General features: G+C 34.9%; 1 protein-coding gene across 2 annotated transcripts; it reads right to left on the minus strand.

The window, feature by feature from the left end:
• Positions 1-13,099: 13,099 nt before the first annotated feature.
• Positions 13,100-18,396, minus strand: LOC112285414 (calmodulin-binding transcription activator 3). Of its 2 annotated transcripts, none has more exons than XM_024526229.3 (3): positions 18,255-18,396; positions 13,839-17,977; positions 13,100-13,625 (listed from the first exon to the last, which is right to left on the minus strand). In XM_024526229.3, the coding sequence occupies exon 2, from the start codon at positions 17,360-17,362 to the stop codon at positions 13,940-13,942; it is 3,423 nt and encodes a 1,140-aa protein (XP_024381997.1). In that variant the 5' UTR covers positions 17,363-17,977; positions 18,255-18,396; the 3' UTR covers positions 13,100-13,625; positions 13,839-13,939. The 2 variants fall into 2 exon arrangements, with proteins under 2 accessions (XP_024381997.1, XP_024381994.1); XM_024526226.3 differs by having other exon boundaries at positions 13,100-13,634.
• Between the last annotated feature and the right edge of the window lie 3,783 nt (positions 18,397-22,179).

The raw sequence follows: 22,179 nt of genomic DNA on the forward strand, positions 1-22,179 counted from the left end.
TGATGAAGATGAATACATATCAGAGATATTTGAAGAATCTTGTTTAGGTGATACTATAGATGATTTACAAATATTATTGAATAAAGATTTTAAAAGAGGTAACAAGATAATAACTGTGCATTCTAAATAATTTTATAATGGAATAAAAGAATATATAGATAAGTATGAAGTGAATATAAATACAAAATATAAGACTGTTGCAAGAAAGTTTAAATCAGTGGCATTGCCACTACCATCGGATTTTGAAGAAAAGATTAAATGGACTTCTATGCAACCAAACTTAAGAGATCCAAAGAAAATAGGTCATGAATACAAGGATGCTTTGACATTAGATAGCTTGAAAATTTGATGTGATAAAGTTTTAATAAGAGATGAGGAGAGATGTTTTAAAGAAATACTTTCATGACATGGTAAGGCATTTGTATTTGAATCACATAAAATAGGGTGCATTGATCCAAGTATTGTAGTACCTATGTTTATTTTTACAATTCCACATGAACCATGGAATTTGAGGTCAATTCCAGTTTCAAAGGCCTATTTGCCAAAGCTAGTTGAATTATTTAATAAAAAGATTAAGATAGAAATTTTAGAACCATCTATTGTACCATATTTCAATTGGTGGTTCTCCGTACTTAAATAAAATAGAATATTGAGGTTTATTTAAGATATGCCACCGATAAATAAGATAACTATTAGAAATATGGCCTCAAGTCTAATTGTAGATGAGTTTAAAGAGGCATTTATAAGAAGAACAATTTATTATATAGGAGATCTTTATTCGAGATATGATCAATTTCAATTGGCAATACAAAGCAAAGATTTGACAACTATGAAGACACTATTAGGATTGGTCAAAATGTGTACCTTACAACAAAGAGCTACAAATTTTGTGGCACACATGATGAATGGAATGCATAAGGTATTAAAAATATTTATTTTAAGTATAACAATATTTTTTTTAGATGATGTGCCAATTAAAGGATGTAAAAAAGAAAGAAAAGATGAGACTTTGGATTCGAAAGGGTGTAGAAAGTTTGTGGCATATCATATTGGTGATTATGAAAAGGTTTTGATAAGATTAAAAGAGGTCCATTTAACCTTATCAAAGGTAAAATCAATGTTTGGAATTTGGGAAGTTTTGGTAGTTGGACATGTATGGGGGTCATATGAAAGCAAGCCAAATATAAAAAGGATTGATGTTATAAAAAAGATGAAAGAATGTGCCAATACAATGGAAGTTAGAAGGTTTTTAGGAGTATGTATTTTCTATCATATATGGATACCACATTTTGCATATGTAGCACATCCATAATGTGAGTTGTTAAGAAAGAATGAAAAAAATCAATCAAAAGAAGATTAAAGAAAAGATATGAAAAAATTGAAAAACCTTCTTTCTTTACTTCTAACTTTGAAAAAAATAAATTATGAGTGTAGAAGTCCAATGGTATTAACAGTAGATACAAGTTCAATTGGAATAGGTTGGACAATTAGACAAGATGATGAACAAGGCAACAGATATGTAATAAGGTTAGGAGTAAGGGTTTTGAAATTTAGACAAAGGAAATATGCACAATTTAAAAGACAATTATGAGGTATAGTAATAGCTATGAAAAATAAAAGAGAGTATTTGATTGGTGCATCAGTAGTTATAGAATTACATTATCTTCCTTTATTGGGCATGATTACGAGTTGTCCAATATCGGATATTGCAATGTTAAGGTGGATTGCATATATAAAGTCTATGAATCTTGAATTCAAGCACATTTTGGAAAAGGACAATGTGGTTGCAAATATGCTATCACGAGAACCATATAATTATGAAGATGATATGATTGATGATGAAGAAAATCTTGGCACCAACTTTTATTCAACTTTGTATATAAGAAGAGATGGATTATCTTTAGCTACATCATTTAAATTATTCTCAGAAGAATTATATGATAGTGAATGGTCGTATACATGAAAATACTTAAGTACATTAATGTGGCAATAAGGTTGGACGGACAAAGAATTTAAGAGGATTCGAACAAAAGTATATGGATATTTTCTTCAAAATAGATTTTTATGGAAGTATCCAAAGAAAAAGGGTGGAATACCACAACGAGTTGTAAATGGGATTGAGACGCAATAAAAGATCATTAAGGGATTCCATGAGAGTCAATGGATTGGCCATCAAGGTATATAGACAATATTTACTAAGTTGAAAGAAAAATATGGCTGGAAGGGCATGCACAAAGATATAGAAAATTTTGTAGGATCTTGTAAAATTTATCAAATATATTCAAATATTCAGCATCGAGATGGATTACACCCAAGATATCTTTAGCTTTATATTATAAATAGGTAGTGGATTTAATAGCAATGCCAATGGAACCTAAGCAAATGAAGCATTTGATACTTATACGAGAAGATTTATTAAATATGATTGAAGGACGAGCATGAAAAATAAAAGATATTGAAGGTGTATGCCAATTTTTATTCGAAGATGTTATTTGTCACTATGGTTGTATTGAAAGAATTATAATAGATAGGAGTGAATTGGATGCAAGGAAAGGACAAGATTTTTTTATTAGAATAGCAATTAAACATTCATTAACAACAACATATAATCCAGAAGGTAATAGAAAAAATGAGCATGGACATTCATCTATTGTTAAGCCATTAGTAAAGGCATGCAACGGCAAAACACATGAATGGCCTACACTATTACTATTTGTACTATGGGTAGATTGTACAATTCATAGTTCAGTAACAGGTTACATGCTTTTTGAATTAATATATGGGTAAAAACCAATAATGCCAATAAAAGACGTAGTACTTATATGGAGTGTATTGCCTTGGAAGGATGATCTAAATATGGAAGAAATTTTAGCATTATAGATTCAGCAATTAGAAAGAAGACCTAATGATATTCAAGCAGCAATAATAAGGTTGAAAGAAGCAAAGAAAAGAAATAAAAAAAGATTTGATAAAAAAACATCAACTACGACCTAAAATAATTGAAGATGGTGATTGATTGTTAGTTTATGATAGTAGCTTAGACAATCAATATAGCATGGCTAAGAAATTTGCAAAGAGATAGTTTGGGTCTTATGTTGTGAAACAAGTGTACGACAATAGAACATATTTGTTATGAAAATTTAATGGTATAAAATTGAAGATACTTATAATAGGCAAGTAAATCAAATTATTTAAATAAAGAAGTGAAGATATTTGTTTTAATGAAGAACAAAATCTATTGGGAGATATTGAGAGGAAAAAAGAAGAAAAAGTTGAAGATCAAGAATTTGACCAAGATGAAGGCCATTCTACATAAAAATGATATAAAAAGCTTGGTGCATGCCAGAGGATGCACGGGTTCAAGGGGAGTGGATATGGTGTTGTAACATGACTATATGGTGAAAGAAGATAATATAGGTCTTATTATAGAAGATCCAAGTTAAAATATAAAATAAAAAAATATAGATTAAAGATAAGAAGATAGTAAAACTTTTAGAAGTAATGCTATCTTTTTAAAAAAGTGACTTCTACTTACTTTTTTGGATCATAAATAAAGCAAAATAAATTTGATTAAGAAAATAAAGGATACAAGTATTTATAGAAAGAAATTAGAAATTAATTTCAACAAAATATAACTCAAAAAGACCAAATTTGATACTTGAGGAGGATTGGTTATTAACGTAGGTCGAAATCAGATCCCAAGGTACAAAACTGAGCACATACGGCAACTCAAAGGTTCTTTTGCAAATTGAAGAGTGGGATTTGAGAGTAGACTAGATAGGATTTCTATGACTATTATTTTTGTGTGATTTGGATTTGTAAGGACTTTGTAAGAGCTTTACAAAGTGAAGTTTGTTTTCAGATGACTTAGATTTTATAAAATAAAATAGGATTGATGTTTTGGATAATTTCAAGAGTTTTGTAATAGATCTACAAGTGATATTTTGTAGTTTAAGGATTATAGTTGTGCTTAATATGTGTTGTGAATTGTAGCTTGATCTAATGGTTGAATTGAGGATTATTGAGGTTTAAGTTGGTCAAGGTCATAAAAAGTAGAATTTTAGGTCTAATAAGGGTTTTTGAGATTACTTGCAATCAACTAGTTGAATTGGAGTAAATTTTGTAGTTGAAGAAAGTAGAATTATTTTCCTATATATATGAGAATTTTGAAATCAATTGAAGGGTGAAAAAGAGACATATTGGCTCTAGGAGATTGGCATCAAGGTCAGGGAAGGAGGCTAGCCAATACCCAAGCACGTTTTTGAGGTTATCATCTATTTAGTAATTCCGATCTTTTTTAAAGTTTTTTTGCTTGTTGTCAATTCAATTGTTAAGAAGTATGAAAATTTTGAGTTAAAATCAATGGTTCATTAATTAGTTATTGAGGTTTAAATCTATTGTAGGAATTACTAGAGTTTGGTTTAGGATTTAGGATTTGGTTAGGATTTGGTTTAGAGTTTAGGGTTTGATTTAGAATTTAGCATTTGGTTAGGGTTTTGATTTAGGATTTAAGATTTGGTTAGGGTTTGATTTAAGGTTAGGATATGATTGGAATTTGATTTAGGATTTAGGATTTGGTTAGGATTTGGTTTAGAATTTAGGATTTGATTTAGGATTTAGGATTTGTATATAGAATAATTGAATAAGAAGTACCTTCTAAATAATAACATCGTTCTTGAAATAAATCCACAATTGTAAGAAGCTCTTTATTGTGGATTTCATAATTAATCTCAATTACTGAATATTTCTTGGAATAAAAAATAACTAGGTAGAGCTTCTTATCTAGTTTCATTTGTGATAAAATAGTACCTACAGCAAAGTCTAATGCACTTATTTCCATAAAAATGCCTTAAAAAAATTGATACAATATAAAATGGATATAGAAATAATACTATCTTTAGGGATTCAAAAGATGTTTTTGCTTCTTTGCTCTACTAAAGTTAATCTTTACATATCATACATGTAAGAAGAGCCACAATTTGAAAAAAGTTCTTGACAAAGATTTGATAATAATTGGCAAATCTTAAAAGATATTGCACATCTATAACTATTTTTGAGACCTTCCAATTTATAATAGTCTGGACTTTCTTAGGATCCATCATTAATCCTTTGTTGGAAACGATGTATCTTAGAAAATCAACCTAAATAGTTTAAAATACATATTTTTTTATTCTAGTATATAATCTTGTATCTCTAAGTTTTTGTAATACATAACAAATATGAAGTTCATATTCTTTTATATTTTTAGAGTAGATTTGAATATTGACTAAATAATAGATAATAAAATTATTAAAAAAACTCATAAAAGACATCATTCATGAGATATTATAAAATAATTGGTACATTTGTGAGTTCAAAAGACATGAAATTATATTCAAAATATCCATACCTAGTTCGAAAAGTAAACATCTATATATCTTTTTTTTAATGTAGATTAGATTGTATGCTCTTCATAGATCTATTTTTGTATGGATCTTTGCTTGATTGAATTAGTCAAAAAGTCCTAAAATAAAAGGTAGAAGATACCTATTATTGATGGTGATCTTATTAAATCTTCAATAATCTATACACATCCATAGTAATCCATCTTTTTTCTCTACAAATAAGATAGGAGCTCTTATTGGAGATTTTGAGTGGCGTATGAAATTTTTAGCCAAGTTCTTATCAATGTATTCCTTTAGTGCAACTAACTCATTTTACAATAAACTATAGATCGGTCCAAATAGTAGTTGAATTTCCTCTTATAGATCAATTGTACAATTATAAGGTCGATGCTCTAGATGAATATCTGCATTCTTCTTTTCAAAAATGACTTGAAAATCTTGATATTGGCTAGAAATACTACATGATATCTTTCTACTATCAGAAATGGGTGTTGCATATATAACAAAAGATGGTCCTTCTTTTGCTCCATGCATGAAATTCGTACACCTATCAATAAGGATTTGGATGTATTAGGCTTATTTATTTCTACTTCACTATCAAAATTTTGAATTAAACTATAAAAAAAGTTAAGATTATAAGAAATTCTAAATTAACTAAGATAATTGCCTCTAAGACTTACTAAGATTCTATTTTTATAACTTTCTTTCTAATAAGACTTTTATAACTTATTAATACTTCTAAATTATAATAAATACTTTAAAAATCAAAAAGACTCTCTAATCTTAATATTTATATAATTAAATGACTTAAAATTATATTTTTAATTAATCTTCCAATTACGATCAATTTGTAGGACACACTTTTCACAAAGCAGAGAAAGATTTGACATCATCAAGTGGATTTGTATTTATATGATTGAAAAACTAAGTACATTTGTCAATTGCTTACTTCACTTCATACCACCAATTACAAGCAACTCTTAATTGAGGCCATCTTATAATTGGAGTTAAAGAGTGAAATTTACACTCACAAGAAGTTTAAAATATATTGTATGAATTTGCATTGGTTTTGGCCTTGATGAATAAGTTTCTAAAAGCTTAAGAACTGCCATTATGACTTGGTTTGTTCTTCTCCAACCAAATCTTTGTTCTTGATGTCTTTCAAATAATCAATTATTGTATGCAATGGCTTGATCAATAAATTATTTCAAAGATTTTATCTTTGGCATTATCAATAACTAATATTTGACATCATCCTTTAATCCATATCAAAATTAATTGATAAGGATTTTGTCATTCCAATCCATGCCGCAAGGAATATTTTAAAATTCAATAGCATATATAGTGGCTGATTGTAATTCTTGCCGTAAAGAGAAGAGTTTGATCTCTGCTATTCTTTTTTGATCTTTTTTTCCAAATATACATGTAAATTCTTTTAGGAATGAATTTGAATCATAAAATAATTGTGAATCTTTTTTTATTAAAAGTATAAACCAAAAGAGAGTACTTTTAGATAAAAGTGCACTTATGAATTCAACTTAAATAAATCCATCGGGATATTAAAAAAGATATAATCTTAAATAAAGCTTAAGTTATTGTAAAAATCTTTAAAATTTTGATCTCATTTAATCAAACTTATCTAGAATACCAATCCCTATTCCAGTCATATTTGTAGAAACAAAACTTCTTAGATTTGGTTATGAAATTAATTTACTTACTTCTTTTAATTACAAAATTTTTTGTTATAGGTTTTGAACTTCTTTCATAGGCATAGGACTAGCATTTCTAAATTTAGTACTAGTAATGCATAAAATTTCCACTTTAAGAGCATTGACAAATTCGTAAAGATCTGCAATAGTTGTAAATCTATTCTCACTTCTAGCAAGTATAATATCTATAATTTTTCTTTCTATTTCAAATAACTTAATAAATCCATAAGTCAAATTAGAGGAGGATAGTCCACAATTTCTAATATCAAATGAAAATTTTCACAAAAAGAGGTAATCCACCCTCTTTAAGGAAAAAAAATTGGTCCTAGAAAACTAAACAGTTTATTTAAAGGTGGATAATCCGTAACCTTTAAAACACAAGAATAGAAGTGGAATAATCCACTCACTTTTAAAAAAAGATAAGAATAAAAAGTTAGCACTCTTGTCAAATTATTTAAGACATAAAGCTTGAAGAAAGAAATCTTCTATATATTCTTGTGTCACTCAAAAGAAAACTAAAAAGTCATTCAAAGATGGTATAGTATTAAACTAAAATGGCTAATATTAAAAACAAGAAAATTAGAAAGTCTTGAAACAAGACTAAGGACTAAAAAGGCATTAACAAGAGTAAAAAAAGCTTCACTCTTGCCTCCATATATACTATTAATTAAGAACTATGTGGCGATATTCTATAGGACCTCCAAAATATGTTGACTTTACAAGACATGCATCTTAACTTTTAAGGCAAGTTTTCTATATATACACCATATAATTAGCTTATTCTATAAGCTACCAATACATGGCTAATTTATTGAGTAAGTTTCTATCTTATTAATCAACTAAAAACACATGTAAAATCAAAGCAATGTCTATGAAGCTTTTAAGAAGATATTTTAGAGAATATTATGAAATAAATCTACTTTTATTTACTTCTACTTAATCATATAGATAAATATCATAGTAAACATGTATGTCTGTAATAATATTCCATTGATTTTTTTAAGGATTTTTTTTAAATGCATTAAATATGACTTTGAATGTAATATTGTCATAAATAGAAGCTGATCAAAAACTTCATTTAATAGCTTTTTATTCTAAAAAGCTTTCAACAATCAAAATCAATAATAAGATTTTTAACAAGAAACTTCTTATAATTATAGGTTCATTTTAAGAATGGCTCTATTATATATAAAGAGCTTTTAATTTAGTAATTATTTACATATATTATAAGAAATTTGAATATTTTATATCAACAAATATTTTAAATTATTAATAAGCTTATTAGAATATAACTTTATTAAGATTTGAATTCAAGATCATTTATTGATTGCAAAAGCAATAGGGCTTATTAAATGCCTATTCTAGACACTCTTATCTTGCACCAAAAAAAAGAATTGTAGCTTTTTATCAATAACAAATTATTCTTTTAAAGCCAAAGAAATTTCATATTCAAACTATAAAATCAACATTAATTATTGATTTAACCTTTCTTAATCAAGTCCAATTTAGTATGTCCTTAGATCTTCTTTTTTTATATTTAAAATAATCCATCTAAATTCTTGGTATATTTTTCTATTCAAAAATCAACTTTTTATGCTAATTAAAATTATCATCTATGATTTGATACTTTTGAATTTTCAAAATCTGATAATCTTATAACAAAAGATTTGACAAATTATTTATCAAAGCTACATGAAATATGTTTTTTTTCAAATAGATAGTGAAATACATCATATTTAATATTGCAACCTTAAAAGAGACTTTTAATATTTGGTGATATTATTGGAGGTAAAAACTACCCTTATTGGTGTTTTAAATATTTTATTGAAAGAAATTTATAGAAGCTTCAATAATGATCAAACCTTAAGGTGATCTTTCTATCATAATATAGAATACTATTGATGGCTGAAAGGACCTATCAATTGCTTTTGAAGGGAATAAAAATCAAAATATATAGCAAATACAATTATTTCATCTTCAACTTCTTCAATACGCAATCACTACTCTTCATGGAACTTATCTCTAGAAAAGAAAATAATATCATGGATATACATATTTATTAAGATTAAAGAAGTAAATAAAAATAAATTAACTTAATAATATCATAGAAAAAAAATTCATAAGAGCTTCATAGATGTGGATTTGACTTTATATGTATTTTTAAATGATGGATAGGTCAAAACTTGGCCAATAAGTTGGTTACATATCACACATATTGGCAATTCATAAAAAAAGTGTACCACTTTCTATATATATATATATATATATACATAATTATTTTTTATAAAGTAAACATGTTTATTATAAGTTAGATACGTGTCAAAAGTCTTAATTAACACCACTATGTAGCTCTTACTTAGTTAGTCAATATAGAGGCAAAAGTGTGGCCTTTTTTATTCTTCTAAATACTTTTTTATTCTTACTTTTGTTTTAAAAATTTCTAATCTTTTTTTAGTAATTACTATTTTAATATTAATATTATATTATTTTTAAATAAATATCTATTTTTTTGAGTGCCACTATGATGTATTGATGGTTTGATTGTTTATAAGTTATGTCTTTCACAACAAAAATCAAGAATTTGATGACAAGAAGTCTTAGATTAAAGGCGACGCTAAAATGGATTCAAATATTTCCTACATTTATGTAGATATAATATTAATAAACATATGTTGAAGCCATCTAATAATCTTATAATTATAGTAGAAAAGATAAGTGTTTTTTTATCAATATCTATCAAAATCAAGATGAAGAGTCAAGCAATTCTTTGTTATGAAGCAAACAAGGTTCAATAAAGATTACATTCTATCTTCTATCATGATTTGTGATTTCTTTATATTTGTAGTACTAAAAAGATGGAAAATCAACAACCAACAAATCCAACTCAAGAATTATCCTTTTCTAAATTATTAGATGAAACATTAAGATTGTCACAGCTTTTAAGACAATGTAATAGAAATAAAGATCTCTAAAAATATCATGTTCTTACTTAAATAAATAGTGAGATATAACTTGTTTAATATCATGACTTTGGAAGAAACTTTTGATATCTCAAGATTATATTGGAGATAGAAACCATACTTGATGGTGTTCCAAATGTATTGTTTGAAGGAAGTTATAAAGACCTCAACAATAATCTAATATTAGGATAGTCTTTTTTCCTTGATATGGAAAATTATTAATAATTGAGAGAACTTATTAACTACTTTTGAAGGAAATAAAGATTAAAATATGTAGTAAATATAATTTTTCCCATCTTAGACTACTTCATTATATGATCATCTTTTTTTATAGAATTTATTTTAAAAAAAAAGAGTAATATTATAAATATACATATTTATTCTAGTAATTATCTAAATAATATAAAAAATTAGAAATAATTAAAAGTATGTAATTAATATAATATCTTGTGAAAAAACTTCTTAGAAGCTTTATGATGCAAATTCAATTTTATACATGTCTATATGTGATTAGAAGGTTAAAAACTTGGCCAACAAGTTGGCCATATAGTGCATATATAAGAAACTTGTCTTGTAAGTTAAACACATGGAAGCAAGAATAAGACCTTTATTCTTGCCAATTCATTTTCTACTTCTAGTCTATTTACAAAAAACTCTAGTCTTCTAGCCTTTGGCAATAGCCATTCCAGTTTTTTCTTGAATACATACTTACTTATTTCTTTATTTCCATCTCTCTTTAATATATGTCTCACTTATTTATATACATTCTTTGAATTTTTGTCTTGAAATCTTATTAGAAATAATATATATATATAAAATATTACTATATTTATTCTATTATTTTTTATAAGTATATTTTGAATACACTTAAGCATCTTAAAATAAAATAGAAAGATACAATATTATTATTTTTATCTTAGCTAATAAAAGATAAATGTAGCAATTCTATGAGCCAAAAAATATCTTTTTAATTTGAAATTTATACTAATTTATATTATATAATTTATATAAATTCTTTTTTATTCATTTAGTTATTATTATAACTATATATTTTTATAAATAATTCATAAAAGAACAAACGTATTTAGATATTCAACTACTTATACATGTGCAAAATTAAATACTTATAAAAAATCAAATGTTTATTAAAAATAATACTATATTATATTTATGTTTAAAATTAATATATAAAATAATTAAAATTTATTTTAATTCAATAAAATTTTATATCTATTATTTATTTTATTAGGATCTATCTATATTTTATATTTTTTTTAAAAAATAGAATATTAGTATCATATTTTTTTTAAAAGATAGAATATTAGTATCATATTTTTTAAAAAAAATACAATATTAGTATTATATTTTTTTAAAAAATAGAATATTAGTATCATATATTTTTTTAATCATATTTCTATATTATTTTTATTTTAATATTTATTAATTTAATTTTTATATTTAATATTTTTCTAATAATAAAAAAAAACTTGTAATTGGAGTAATTGGAGTAATTATTTTATTAAAAAATAAAAATAAAAAATAACATAAAAAATCAATTAATAACCTTTGAAGCTCTACTTTAACACCACATAAGAATATCACTAATTGTGATATCTCTATCCAACTATTAGATCATAGCATGCAATTCACAATAAATAAAAATTTAATATAATTTGGAGTTAAGACTTTTAATAAGGATAAATACACGTATACCTCTATTTTTTCTCAAAGTCTTAACCACATACCTATATAAATAATATATCAATGATCCAAACATGCAAAGGAAAGAAATATAAATTGAACATGTTAAGAGAATACATTTGGGATATGAAATAGAAGCAACTTGAAATTGCAATGTCTCCTTTGTTGTTCAATTGGAATTAGTCCACTTTTGTTAGTCATTTGTTATATGAGTAGGTTGACAGATTTTGGGATAGTACCCTTGCAAATGGTATGCCTGCAAATACTTATAATTAATTTATTTTTTAGTTAAGAGAGTTGATGCAAAGTAAAAAAAAAAAGAAAAAAAAAAAAAGAAAAAAAAAAAGAAAAAAAAAAAACATCTCATTTGAAATACTTGAAATTCGTTTGCAATTCAAAAATTTGTTGAAAACCACATGTTCTTTGGCCTCACATTGACTTCCTAGACTTTTCAGCTTGTGGGCTTACCATCTTTGGCAGTTTCAAGGATGAAAGTAGGACTTTCAAAAGAGGAAATTTTCCTGGGGGTTGGTAGGTCCATGGAAGAAAACTATACAAGCACAATGAGACATGGGCAGTGATAAATTGTACGCATCATATGCCAGATTGGCATGTGGGATTAAAGGTACATTCCATTCTGGATTCTAGAATCAGCTGCCCAGGTAACTTTGGACCCCGTGAGGAACAGTAGCCAACAATCTCCTTTCCATGCAAAGTTATCCTGTATTTAACCTTCCACTTGGAGCAAAGTGCACAAGACGCAGCAATTGAGAATATGCATTAGCTTGCGAAATGAGCGTTGGCCGTATTAATGGACCAAGGTTCCAGTAGGGCCACCCTTTGAAAGGTGTAAAGCAACTGATATTGCTTTTAGCGTGCACCTTGCCAGTTCCTTGTCCAAATCCTTCAGAGCATCTTTCTTTTTTCCATATTTATCGGAATTCCACAAACTCCATTTGTTTGTGTAACACTTTTCCTGCTCAGCCCGCCTGCAATCTGCCTCGGTGTTTGTTTCCAAGGGGTATTCGAAGAGTTGTGTAGTTCTGACCAAACTGCTGACTTTGGCCTGACATTTACTTATCCAGTTGGGATTTCAAACTTCCAGGAGAACATCTTACCCGATAATTGGAGATGGTGTCAGCTTTCTAGTTCGCAGCTATCCATGTGCTGAAGAAGCCTTTTATGACCATAATTTCGAAAGAACTAGTAAATGGTATTAAAATGGAAATAATAATGTGTTCAAACGGACTGACGAACAATATTATTTTCATTTAGCTAGGTGCATTCGTGTTAAAAAAGAACAGTATTTTTATCAGTTACACATCGCAGTCACAAAGACCACTACTTCCACAAACAGGTATTTCCAGCCATGTTTATCAGAATCAGTTACATGAAGATTTAATAACAGAACAAGAGCCTAGTTGAGAGATATTTTGGCGCACCGTCTACAGAGAGTTGGAGACAAAGTAAAATAGATCAACGTGATAAAAGAGTTCTGTAAAACGGAGGAAGAAGATGGAGGAAGCTGAAGTACATTGTTATGGAGAAGGTACACTATCCACGGTTCCCCCAATCCTTCGAATAAAACGGGGCTAGACATCAATTATGAATGCTCCTAAAGAATTCCTTTTTTTCAATCCCAAAAACAGTGTGTAATGAGAGGCAGTCCACACACAAACTTGGAAAATATCTACAAATTACACAGTGCTCTTTACACTCGTTTACACAGTGAACAGGAACAATTCTGCAGCAAGAAAATGAACTCTCGTCTCAGGTCCAGGTTCCTCTTTATACACTTCCCACGTAATGCTCCCATTTATGACCAAATGAAGCAGTCGACAACTAGCAAGTACCCGGTCCAAAAGAGTGGTCTGTAAGTCCTGACACATCCAAACACACGATCAACAGCAGATAGAATAGCACATACACTAAACAAGAAAGTTCACACCAAGCTTCTAAGCATTGACAGAAAGACCACACTGAAACTGAACGTAACCGTACAAGTATCTTCAAAACTATTCCGAGGACAGTATGAAAACGACAGTTTTCGTCATTACAAAATCCCCGACTGGTAAGTCACCTACCTCCAATAAAAAAGTTGCCAGGCTTAGAAGGTAGACTCCTCGATCAAACGGCACAACTGCTTCAACTTCAGGATTGAAATTAGCAATCTCATAAACAGTAATTAATCAGTAAAGGTCATATGCTGGTCGCCATTATGCGGTAGATACTGATTCATGTGCTGATTTTGCAATTCCTGATATGAATAATCCTCGACATCAGGGCTGGTATGAAACTCTTGTGGACTTGCTTGTTGAAACTGCCCAAGCTTCTCGGCCTTGATTGTCCCTTCAAGTAAACGCCGGTACTGGTCTCGGGCAGGCTGAGATCGCACCATCGTCTGGACTGTCGTTACTGCTTTCTCAACAGCCTTCTCGGCTAGTTTTCTTCCCTCTTTCAAAAACTCTTCGTCGTCCTCTTTAGTATCAATGCCAAGGTCCCCGCTCTTGAAGCCCCGAAGACCTGATCTTTTGCGTCTCCACCGTAGTATAACTTTATCTAAAACCCCTACTGACCATAAGAGCTTCTTGAACCGCCTCCTAACCAAGTTTCCACGTACATGAGCCTGAATCCTCACCACTCGCTGCCGTAGATTCACGAAGTCCTTGCGCACCTTCCAACTCCTGAACTTCTGCTGTATGCGACTAGCAGCCAGTTGTTGCTTCTTCTCCTGATGGCCTCGATAAGCTTTTTGTATTCTCTGAGCAGCACGAGCTGCAACAAATCCACGCATTTGACTCTCCGTCATACCATACTCGTCAAACTTCATCGATGCCTCTTCTTCTTCTGCCTCCTCCCTCTTCCGGAAAGAGTGCTGGCGGAACGCTGCTTGTATTAAGGCAGCTGCTCGGGCAGCATTGCGAACCGCTTGTAATGATTCCTTGATGGACACCGAGTCCTCAGATTTACTTGATAAGGTATGCTTAATGCTATCACGTCTTGACAGCTTTGCAACAGCAGTTTCACCAGCGAACTGGGCATTTGCAACAGTTATAGGACTCTGGTCAGCGAGGCTCATCGCATTTAGACGGCGTGTTAAGCTGCTCTCAGCCAAGAAACCTCCAATTCCGACATGTCCTTTCATTAACGCCAGGTCTGCTGGGGTTTGACCAGATGGACATGAAGGTGTGGGGTCAGTCACCGCCCCTGGATCTGCATTATGTCCCAGCAGAGCGATCACCACTTGTTCCTTCGCGAAAGAAGCAGCCCAATGAAGAGCAGTCCAGCCACGTGCATCCCGAAAGTTGATGGGTACACCAGCGGCCAACATCGGAGCAATTGCCCAATCATAACCCAAAGCCGCAGCCATGTGAAGCACTCCTTGCCCCTGCGCATCAAGGACTGAAGGGCCTTTTCCTTCCTCTTGAATCTTACAGACTAACCACTTCTGCATGCGGGACTTGAGCAACATTTGGAGTAAACGATCGTGAAAGTTGATATCTTGCGAGTGATCAGAAGTATTTGCGAGATTTTCCATTTCCTGCCAGTCAGAATGGCTGTGGGAAGAGGAGAAGGGACTCAAGCATTGCAACTTCATATCTGTGGCATCGTCCAATTGTCCAGGATCTTCATCTGACTCAGCCAGCAGTAATTGCGCCAACCGAACCTTGAGCAATCTTTCCTCGGTTGCTTGACGCTCTACTTTCGTGTCAGGGACAACCCTACCACCAGCACGATACTCAAACTCGCGAATCTCACTATGGGCTTGACGGTCGCCACAAGTGACATAAAAAGAAACCCTTCCAGGAGCATGTGGAGGTGCCTTACACCTCAGTACCACACCATTTATAACTTCCGCAGGAACCTCCACTTCTCCAAACATACAGTGCCATTTAATATCGGAAGCATTAGCATAGTCCCCTAAGAACACACCTGAGACTAGAACCTTAGCACCTTCAGAGGCATACGCCCACTCTGGCGAAGAATCCGTGATGCTATATCGCTGATCAGCCACAACCGAAGTACTAAGACTGGCATCGACTTGCATTTGATACATATCATCAGGTAAACCAGGAAATCCCATCGTTGGTGTGCCAGGCCAGCTAGATTGAAAGGCACCCGGGCTTGGAAAATTTTGAGCTTCCAACGTATGACTCATCCAACGTCCAAAGCTATCCAATTTTGGGAAAGGCTCACTCTCCGGACTTTTTTCCATAGGAGATTTCCTTTCAAACTGCAAATCCAGTTGCTGCGATTCAGATCTCATGCCGTACAATCTTCTTTGATATAGACCAGCGCTTTTAAGAGCTTTTTCTTGAGTCACAGCCTGCAAACTAGCTTCTAGTGGTGTTTGAGGCTCCCGACCTAGACCTCTCGGAGACAAAGCCTCCAAAATACCCTTCGACGGGGGGACCAGAGAAGAGCCAAGATCCTGTGTGCGAGGCGAATCGCTCATTTCGAGCTGATTGTTGTTCATAAGCGACTCCATGATATTCCTGTGAGTTGATGGAGTAGTGCATTGCTCAAGGATATCAGACCACATTGTAGCCCCACCCATACTTTCCTGTTTCACGTACGTAGGAGGTCCGCTTGCGGTATGCGGTGCAAAAGGCCCATCCGAACTTTGCCCAAAGGTACTATTATTCCTCGTGTTATTATCCATCATTTGACGACTCCACCCAGCGACATCAATAGCCCCTGTGAAACTTTCCTGTCGCTGACCGTTCGAAAACGGCTCTTGTGTGCCAAACATATCCGGAAATTGATTATTTCCAAGCTGCTGCTTGTCAGATGACTGCTGGGGAAATGGTCCTATTCTAGGTGTCAATCCAGTAGGAGCGTTCAGAAGATTTTCCAGACTTGAAGTGCCAACTCTATTTGAAGAGGGCATCCACATATTGGAAGCAGCACTTCCACCTCCTATCCAGCCGTTCATGAGGGAGTTGTTCAGGTCTGCGGAAGCTCGAGCCGAGGGAGTAAGCTGGTCAAGCAGAGTGTCTTGAGGAGCATTTGGAGAAACGATGGGATCCAAAGAGCTATGCTCTTCGACTTCTTCAGACTCGATCACATCGGCATCATCCTGGTCCAATTCGGGAGAGGTAGCTGGGTTAGACACCTCGGGAGGGCTGGCGGCATGAGCTGCTGGAGCACTATGTTGCGAATCACTCATTGTAAACCTGCCTCCTTCCGTGACTTCCCTGTAGTGAACGAGCACAATATGTTCCAGTGAAGGGTCAAGCATCCAGTAGCACCTTCTCTGGAAACTGGAATTATCTTCGCCATGAGCGTAATAACAATGTAAAACATCAACACTGCCAGTTTTGAGTCGCTCATGCGCCTCCCGCACAGTCTTCCCATCCTTCTTCTTACGCCAGTTGTGACCATCTTTGCGGAAGTATCTCAAAGTTTTCCTGTCAAACAGAAACATGGATCCACTACAGGGACGAACTGGCGGAACGGGGTTGAGTTTAAATCCATACTTTACATAGTTCTTAAGGATCTCGCACACTTCAACGGGCCGTAACCAGCGAGTCTGAGCTTCTGAAATGATTTGGCGAATGTCGATGTCGGGCTGTTGGGATCCAGAGCGTGACCGCGAAGCAGCCATGCTTCCACGTTGACTGATTCCAAGGTATATGATGCTCCAAAAACCAACAATACTGGGCTTCACTTTCACAAATATTACCAAACGTACGTTATCTAACACCTATACAATAACCTCAGATAATCTTCATCGTACCAACCACGCCAACGAACGGAAGACGACGACCACACAACTTGTGCTCTCACATGGTGCTGCCTTTACGTGCACAGTAATCAACTTATGAAGCTATCCCCAACCGTCAGCATGCCAGGAATACCACAATGTCGAGAGATCGCAGTTCCCGCTTCCTTGATTACCTCAAATCACAGTCGACCCCAACACCACCCACATGCGCAGGCTAGGGTTCAAAGTATCCCCAAAGAGATTCTTCACTGCACACAGAATAGCCAGCGAAAGAGTACCACTAAAGAGGTTTTCAGTATCTACTCAGGCATAGAGAAGCTTCGCACACGACTTTGTGACTGGCAGCTCCCCGTATCAGAGTGTGTCAGAGCCTTTAATGCACCAATTTCACGCTTCTGATGGGTGCAAGTGTTCAGGAAAAGTTGATGAAAAATCAGGCACTCTCCTAACCATCGTCGTAAGCTTATGGGCCCAACTCTTAACCCAGTTGAATGTCTGCTTAGCCCGTTAACAACAAAAAGTTAGAAGCAACCCAAAAACCCACAAAACTTGCACTATTGCCTGACAGCAAATATAGAGAGCTTCCGGGTGAAAATCGCCCAACTGCCAGGGCAAAACACACAAATTGGGAACCTGAATGCCCAATTAGTGGCGCATACAAAGTCCCCTCAACCTAGACACGACCCCGCACTTCGGAACTCCAAAACCTCTCCAGAGCATCGCCTAACTAAAACCGCCGCAAGGAGTTGCTGGTCGGCAGGAAGAGACATACCCCGACGCTCTTTTAATCGGCAAAGGCGCCCTGCATCAGCAGTTGAGAGCCTCTGGTAAACCCGAGCGAAGACTGCGCGAAGAGTGCGGTAGATTAAAGGGCGAGTTCTGTGGAAGCGACTGGGGCAGGGGAGCAATCGTCATCCATAGCTGAGGAAGCCACGGCAACGCAGACCCACACCAAACCATAGCCTGCCCGCATGGGAAAGCGGGAAAAAGCCCTTTCACCGGACTCGGTGTGAACGGTGTCAAAACTGAACGCGGTGGCGGCCCGCAAAGTACGGCCACGTTCCCCTACTGAACCCTGTGAAGGGCGGTGCTGCTTGGAGGAGGTGGGATCTGAGAACCTGATTGGAATGAGGCTTGGTCCTGGCCATGTCTTGGATGCTGTTTCCATGGGAACTGTTCCCCTCTAGCGTTCTCTGTCGTTCCCCCACTCCTCGTGCTTTCTTCCACCTACCTACTACTCTCCGACCCAGAGCATGACCCATTCCCTCCACCTTATTGTTCAACCCCGGTCGTGGAGATCTCGATAGGTGTTTATTCTCCCTCGATGTCATTGTCATCCTTGCCATGTCATCTTTTCGCGTAATTTACCTCGTGATTAAAATATTTGATACAAATGTATTGATACCCGGTAGGTTCGCGCGTCCCTCTTTGACCTCAACCATCCAAAAGAAGATAACTTCAACCTCTCACAAATTCATCCTTACACAGAAACGAACGAATGAACATGGAACTAACGCACAGAGAACGAATGAATATTCGACGAACGTGCTTCATCTCCGACAACAAGAGTCGCGTGGGCGAGCGGGTCAGCGGGCATGCACAGCCGCGGCGGATTCGAAGCGGATGCGTGAGGACATGGATTACGTCTGCGTTGAAACCCGTTCAACGTCTGCAGTGGTCTTGACGCAGTCGTGTTGTTGTTGGTGCAGCAAGCAATGCTTCCACCAATGTTCCTGACCCAATTTGGCGGGCGGGTTTTCTGCGTTGGACTGCACGTTGCCAGGTTCCCTCTCGCACTGCATTATCTACCAGTGCTGTTGTGGTGAGTCGCCGTGGCGCGTGCGCGAAGCCTGGATCGATGGGCTGCGTCAGTTTCTGATCGCAGTTCGGCGTGTTCTCAAGTTCAGCCGCCTCTCGGACTCGAGCTGGAGCTTCGAAGCCCTCGGAATACTACTTATGGAGAAACGTGCCTCGATTTTCGATGTCTACTATCACCTGCATGGCTCTCGAGTCTTGCCGATGGCGGCGAAGCTCAGTGAAGTTAGAAGAGAGAAATGGGTGCAATGGATTGCTGGGAATGGAATGGATGAGGCAGATTGGCAGGTTGCGAAGCAAGTAGGAGAGCATTTTTCTTCTCCCATGCTGTGTTGTGAATTGCCTCTATGGTGGGTGAATGAGTGGTTTCAAGACTGGCTGTTGAAGCTGAAATTTAAGCTTCGAAGTGACCCTACCGCCGTTGTCGAAGAAGTAAGCCTCTACTACAACTAAAGGAGAAGCTGGTGGACATGGATTTGCAAGTGTCGGTGCCGCGGCAGCTGCCTCCATTTGCGAGGGAGCTTCAATATGAAAGGCCCTGGAAATTGATGGAGGATATTATGGATTTTTCTGCGCACACAATTTTGCACACCTTTATGGGTAACGAGGAGCAAGTATAATAGTGCGCAAAATATGGTGCGCACTTCTCCTTCTCCGGTTACAATTCTACGCTTGGGCGCGAGAGACCGTAGCGGATATGACGTTCGGTGGCCTCGTCCACGCTGCTAGTACAAATAGATTGCTCTGGTGACTTGCCTCGCTTAGATCCATGCTACTTGTCTCGGTTGCCGGTGATCTTGTTGCACCTCCGGAATCAAAGTGTGGTGAAGATGAGAACAAAAGCTACAACGCTGGGAAATGCGAGATTGGAAAGGCAGCATTCGACCAGTCTGCTAAAACCCGAACGCCCTTCATATGTGTGGCATAATTGCATGAGACATCTGAAGAAGAGCTGGCAAATCGCATGTTCATAAATTTTGAGTCCTTGTTCTACTTTCCAGGGTCTAAACTTCGGAACTACGTTTCGTGTCAGGTCCGTGCAGTCTTTGGATTCAAAAGTAAAAAAATGTATCTAAAATACTAAAAGAATTTTTTTTTAAAACTCTTTCCATTTCAAAGCCAGAATAACTACTCTGCGGAAGATCTTGGATAAAAATCCTCGACACAAAAATCATTATTTTCAGAGTGAGTAATCATAGCCTCAAAAGTTTAAATATGAAATTCAGTTTCTGTCGTTACAACATCATAGATCAGAAGCTGAATCTGAGTGATTACGTCGTATCCTCCAACGATGCGCATATGATATCATCACCTTTGATATTCCAGTGTTCCTCATGTTTGCTCAGATAATAGATAATTGCCTAATGACTGATTGCATCCTTTCCAGCAATCTTAGGGAAAATGATAAGTGAGTAACCTGGACAGGTCTTCTGGATCCTCGATCTGGTGACTAGTAGTTTAGTTTCGCACATAACTTAATGTTGAATTCTATATGTAATCGGCAAAAGTAGGATTTTTTCAGGGTGTGGGCCATATTCTGAATTTTTTCATGTGCGATGTTGCAGAACTCGTCATCGGCTAGTAATTTGCTAACTCATTTTTCGAGGAATGCTGGCCACTAGATGTGTTTATTCTCTACTTCACTTGGTAGATGTAATCATAAAGACCGTTCGCTCTACAGGTTTGACTTTGATTGCAGAGCTGTGAAGGCCTATAGTCTCAACGCCAATCTTTGTGGAGCGTGGGATTATCCCGAAGATAGCATGAGAGCTTTTCCGAGATTCTTCTGTTGTAGCTTTTTGGTGGGGGCACACACTCCCCATGAACAGCACAGCCAGTTGTTCAGCGTGTCCAGATCTGAGAAAAAACGCCACAGCAAAACATAACAAATGCAACATCTGGATGTGCTATCCCTAAGAAGGTGCGTACTACTCTCTTGATAAACATTCCCGCAAGTGTCAAGAATGATGTCTCAATCAGACCAATCCTACCAATGTTATGAGGTTGAATCTACGCGTGACTTCACCACAACCTCCAACTACTTGTGTGCAATGGCAAACATTCGGACGCCATTTTTCTAGATCTAGTTCTAAGACTAAAACGATTCTGTATCACCGCAACATCCAAGTACCCTCACATAAAACCTAAAACTTTGTGCTCACCAGTAATTTTCCAGAAAATTGGATAAAACTGCACAGCATTACCTGAAGTTGTTCTGGTACAAACAGTGCACAACTTGACATGGGTAGTGCTGCTAGATGGGCTCTGGAGCTGCAGATTGACTTCGAAGCAGACAACGAAGAAAAACGCTGAGTACCAGTCACTGAACACAACCTTCCATTGCTTCTTGAGAGTTGCAGTGACAGGAGCTGCATCTTGACCAATCTGATCTGTTGCTATTTGCTGTGATTTGCAGAGAAGCTTAAAGAGGGTCTTGCTTGCAAATATGTTCGCACACAAACTGCCCCACTCGGAAGCCCACTTCACCGGGTGTATTCCTTTGTGCCATTGCCAAGTCAGCTCCCCCATTTTAAAAGCACGCCTGCTGTCTAAGCTGGCGTGGAGTTTTCCTTGAGAGTGATCCATCATTTTGATTCTGCAGTAATGAGTCTTTGTGGTTTCATTTTTTATGTTTTAATTTATTTTTAAAATCTGGACGAAGTTTCACACAATGGAACGTAAGAGAAGCGTATTTTAAAAATCTCCGCTCCAACTACTCACACTATTTCCTAAGTAAAAGGAGGGACTCATAACAATCTCATTTTATTTTCATTTTATTCATTATGTGTTCTTTGGTTTTGTTTTGTGAGTGTTCGTCACCTTTGAACAATTATGCATGTGATTTAATACCCCACCCTGCCCCTGCTTATTAATTAACTTAT

This window comes from Physcomitrium patens, chromosome 8, assembly GCF_059467195.1.
Source record: "Physcomitrium patens ecotype Gransden chromosome 8, ASM5946719v1, whole genome shotgun sequence".
Classification (NCBI taxonomy): domain Eukaryota; kingdom Viridiplantae; phylum Streptophyta; class Bryopsida; order Funariales; family Funariaceae; genus Physcomitrium; species Physcomitrium patens.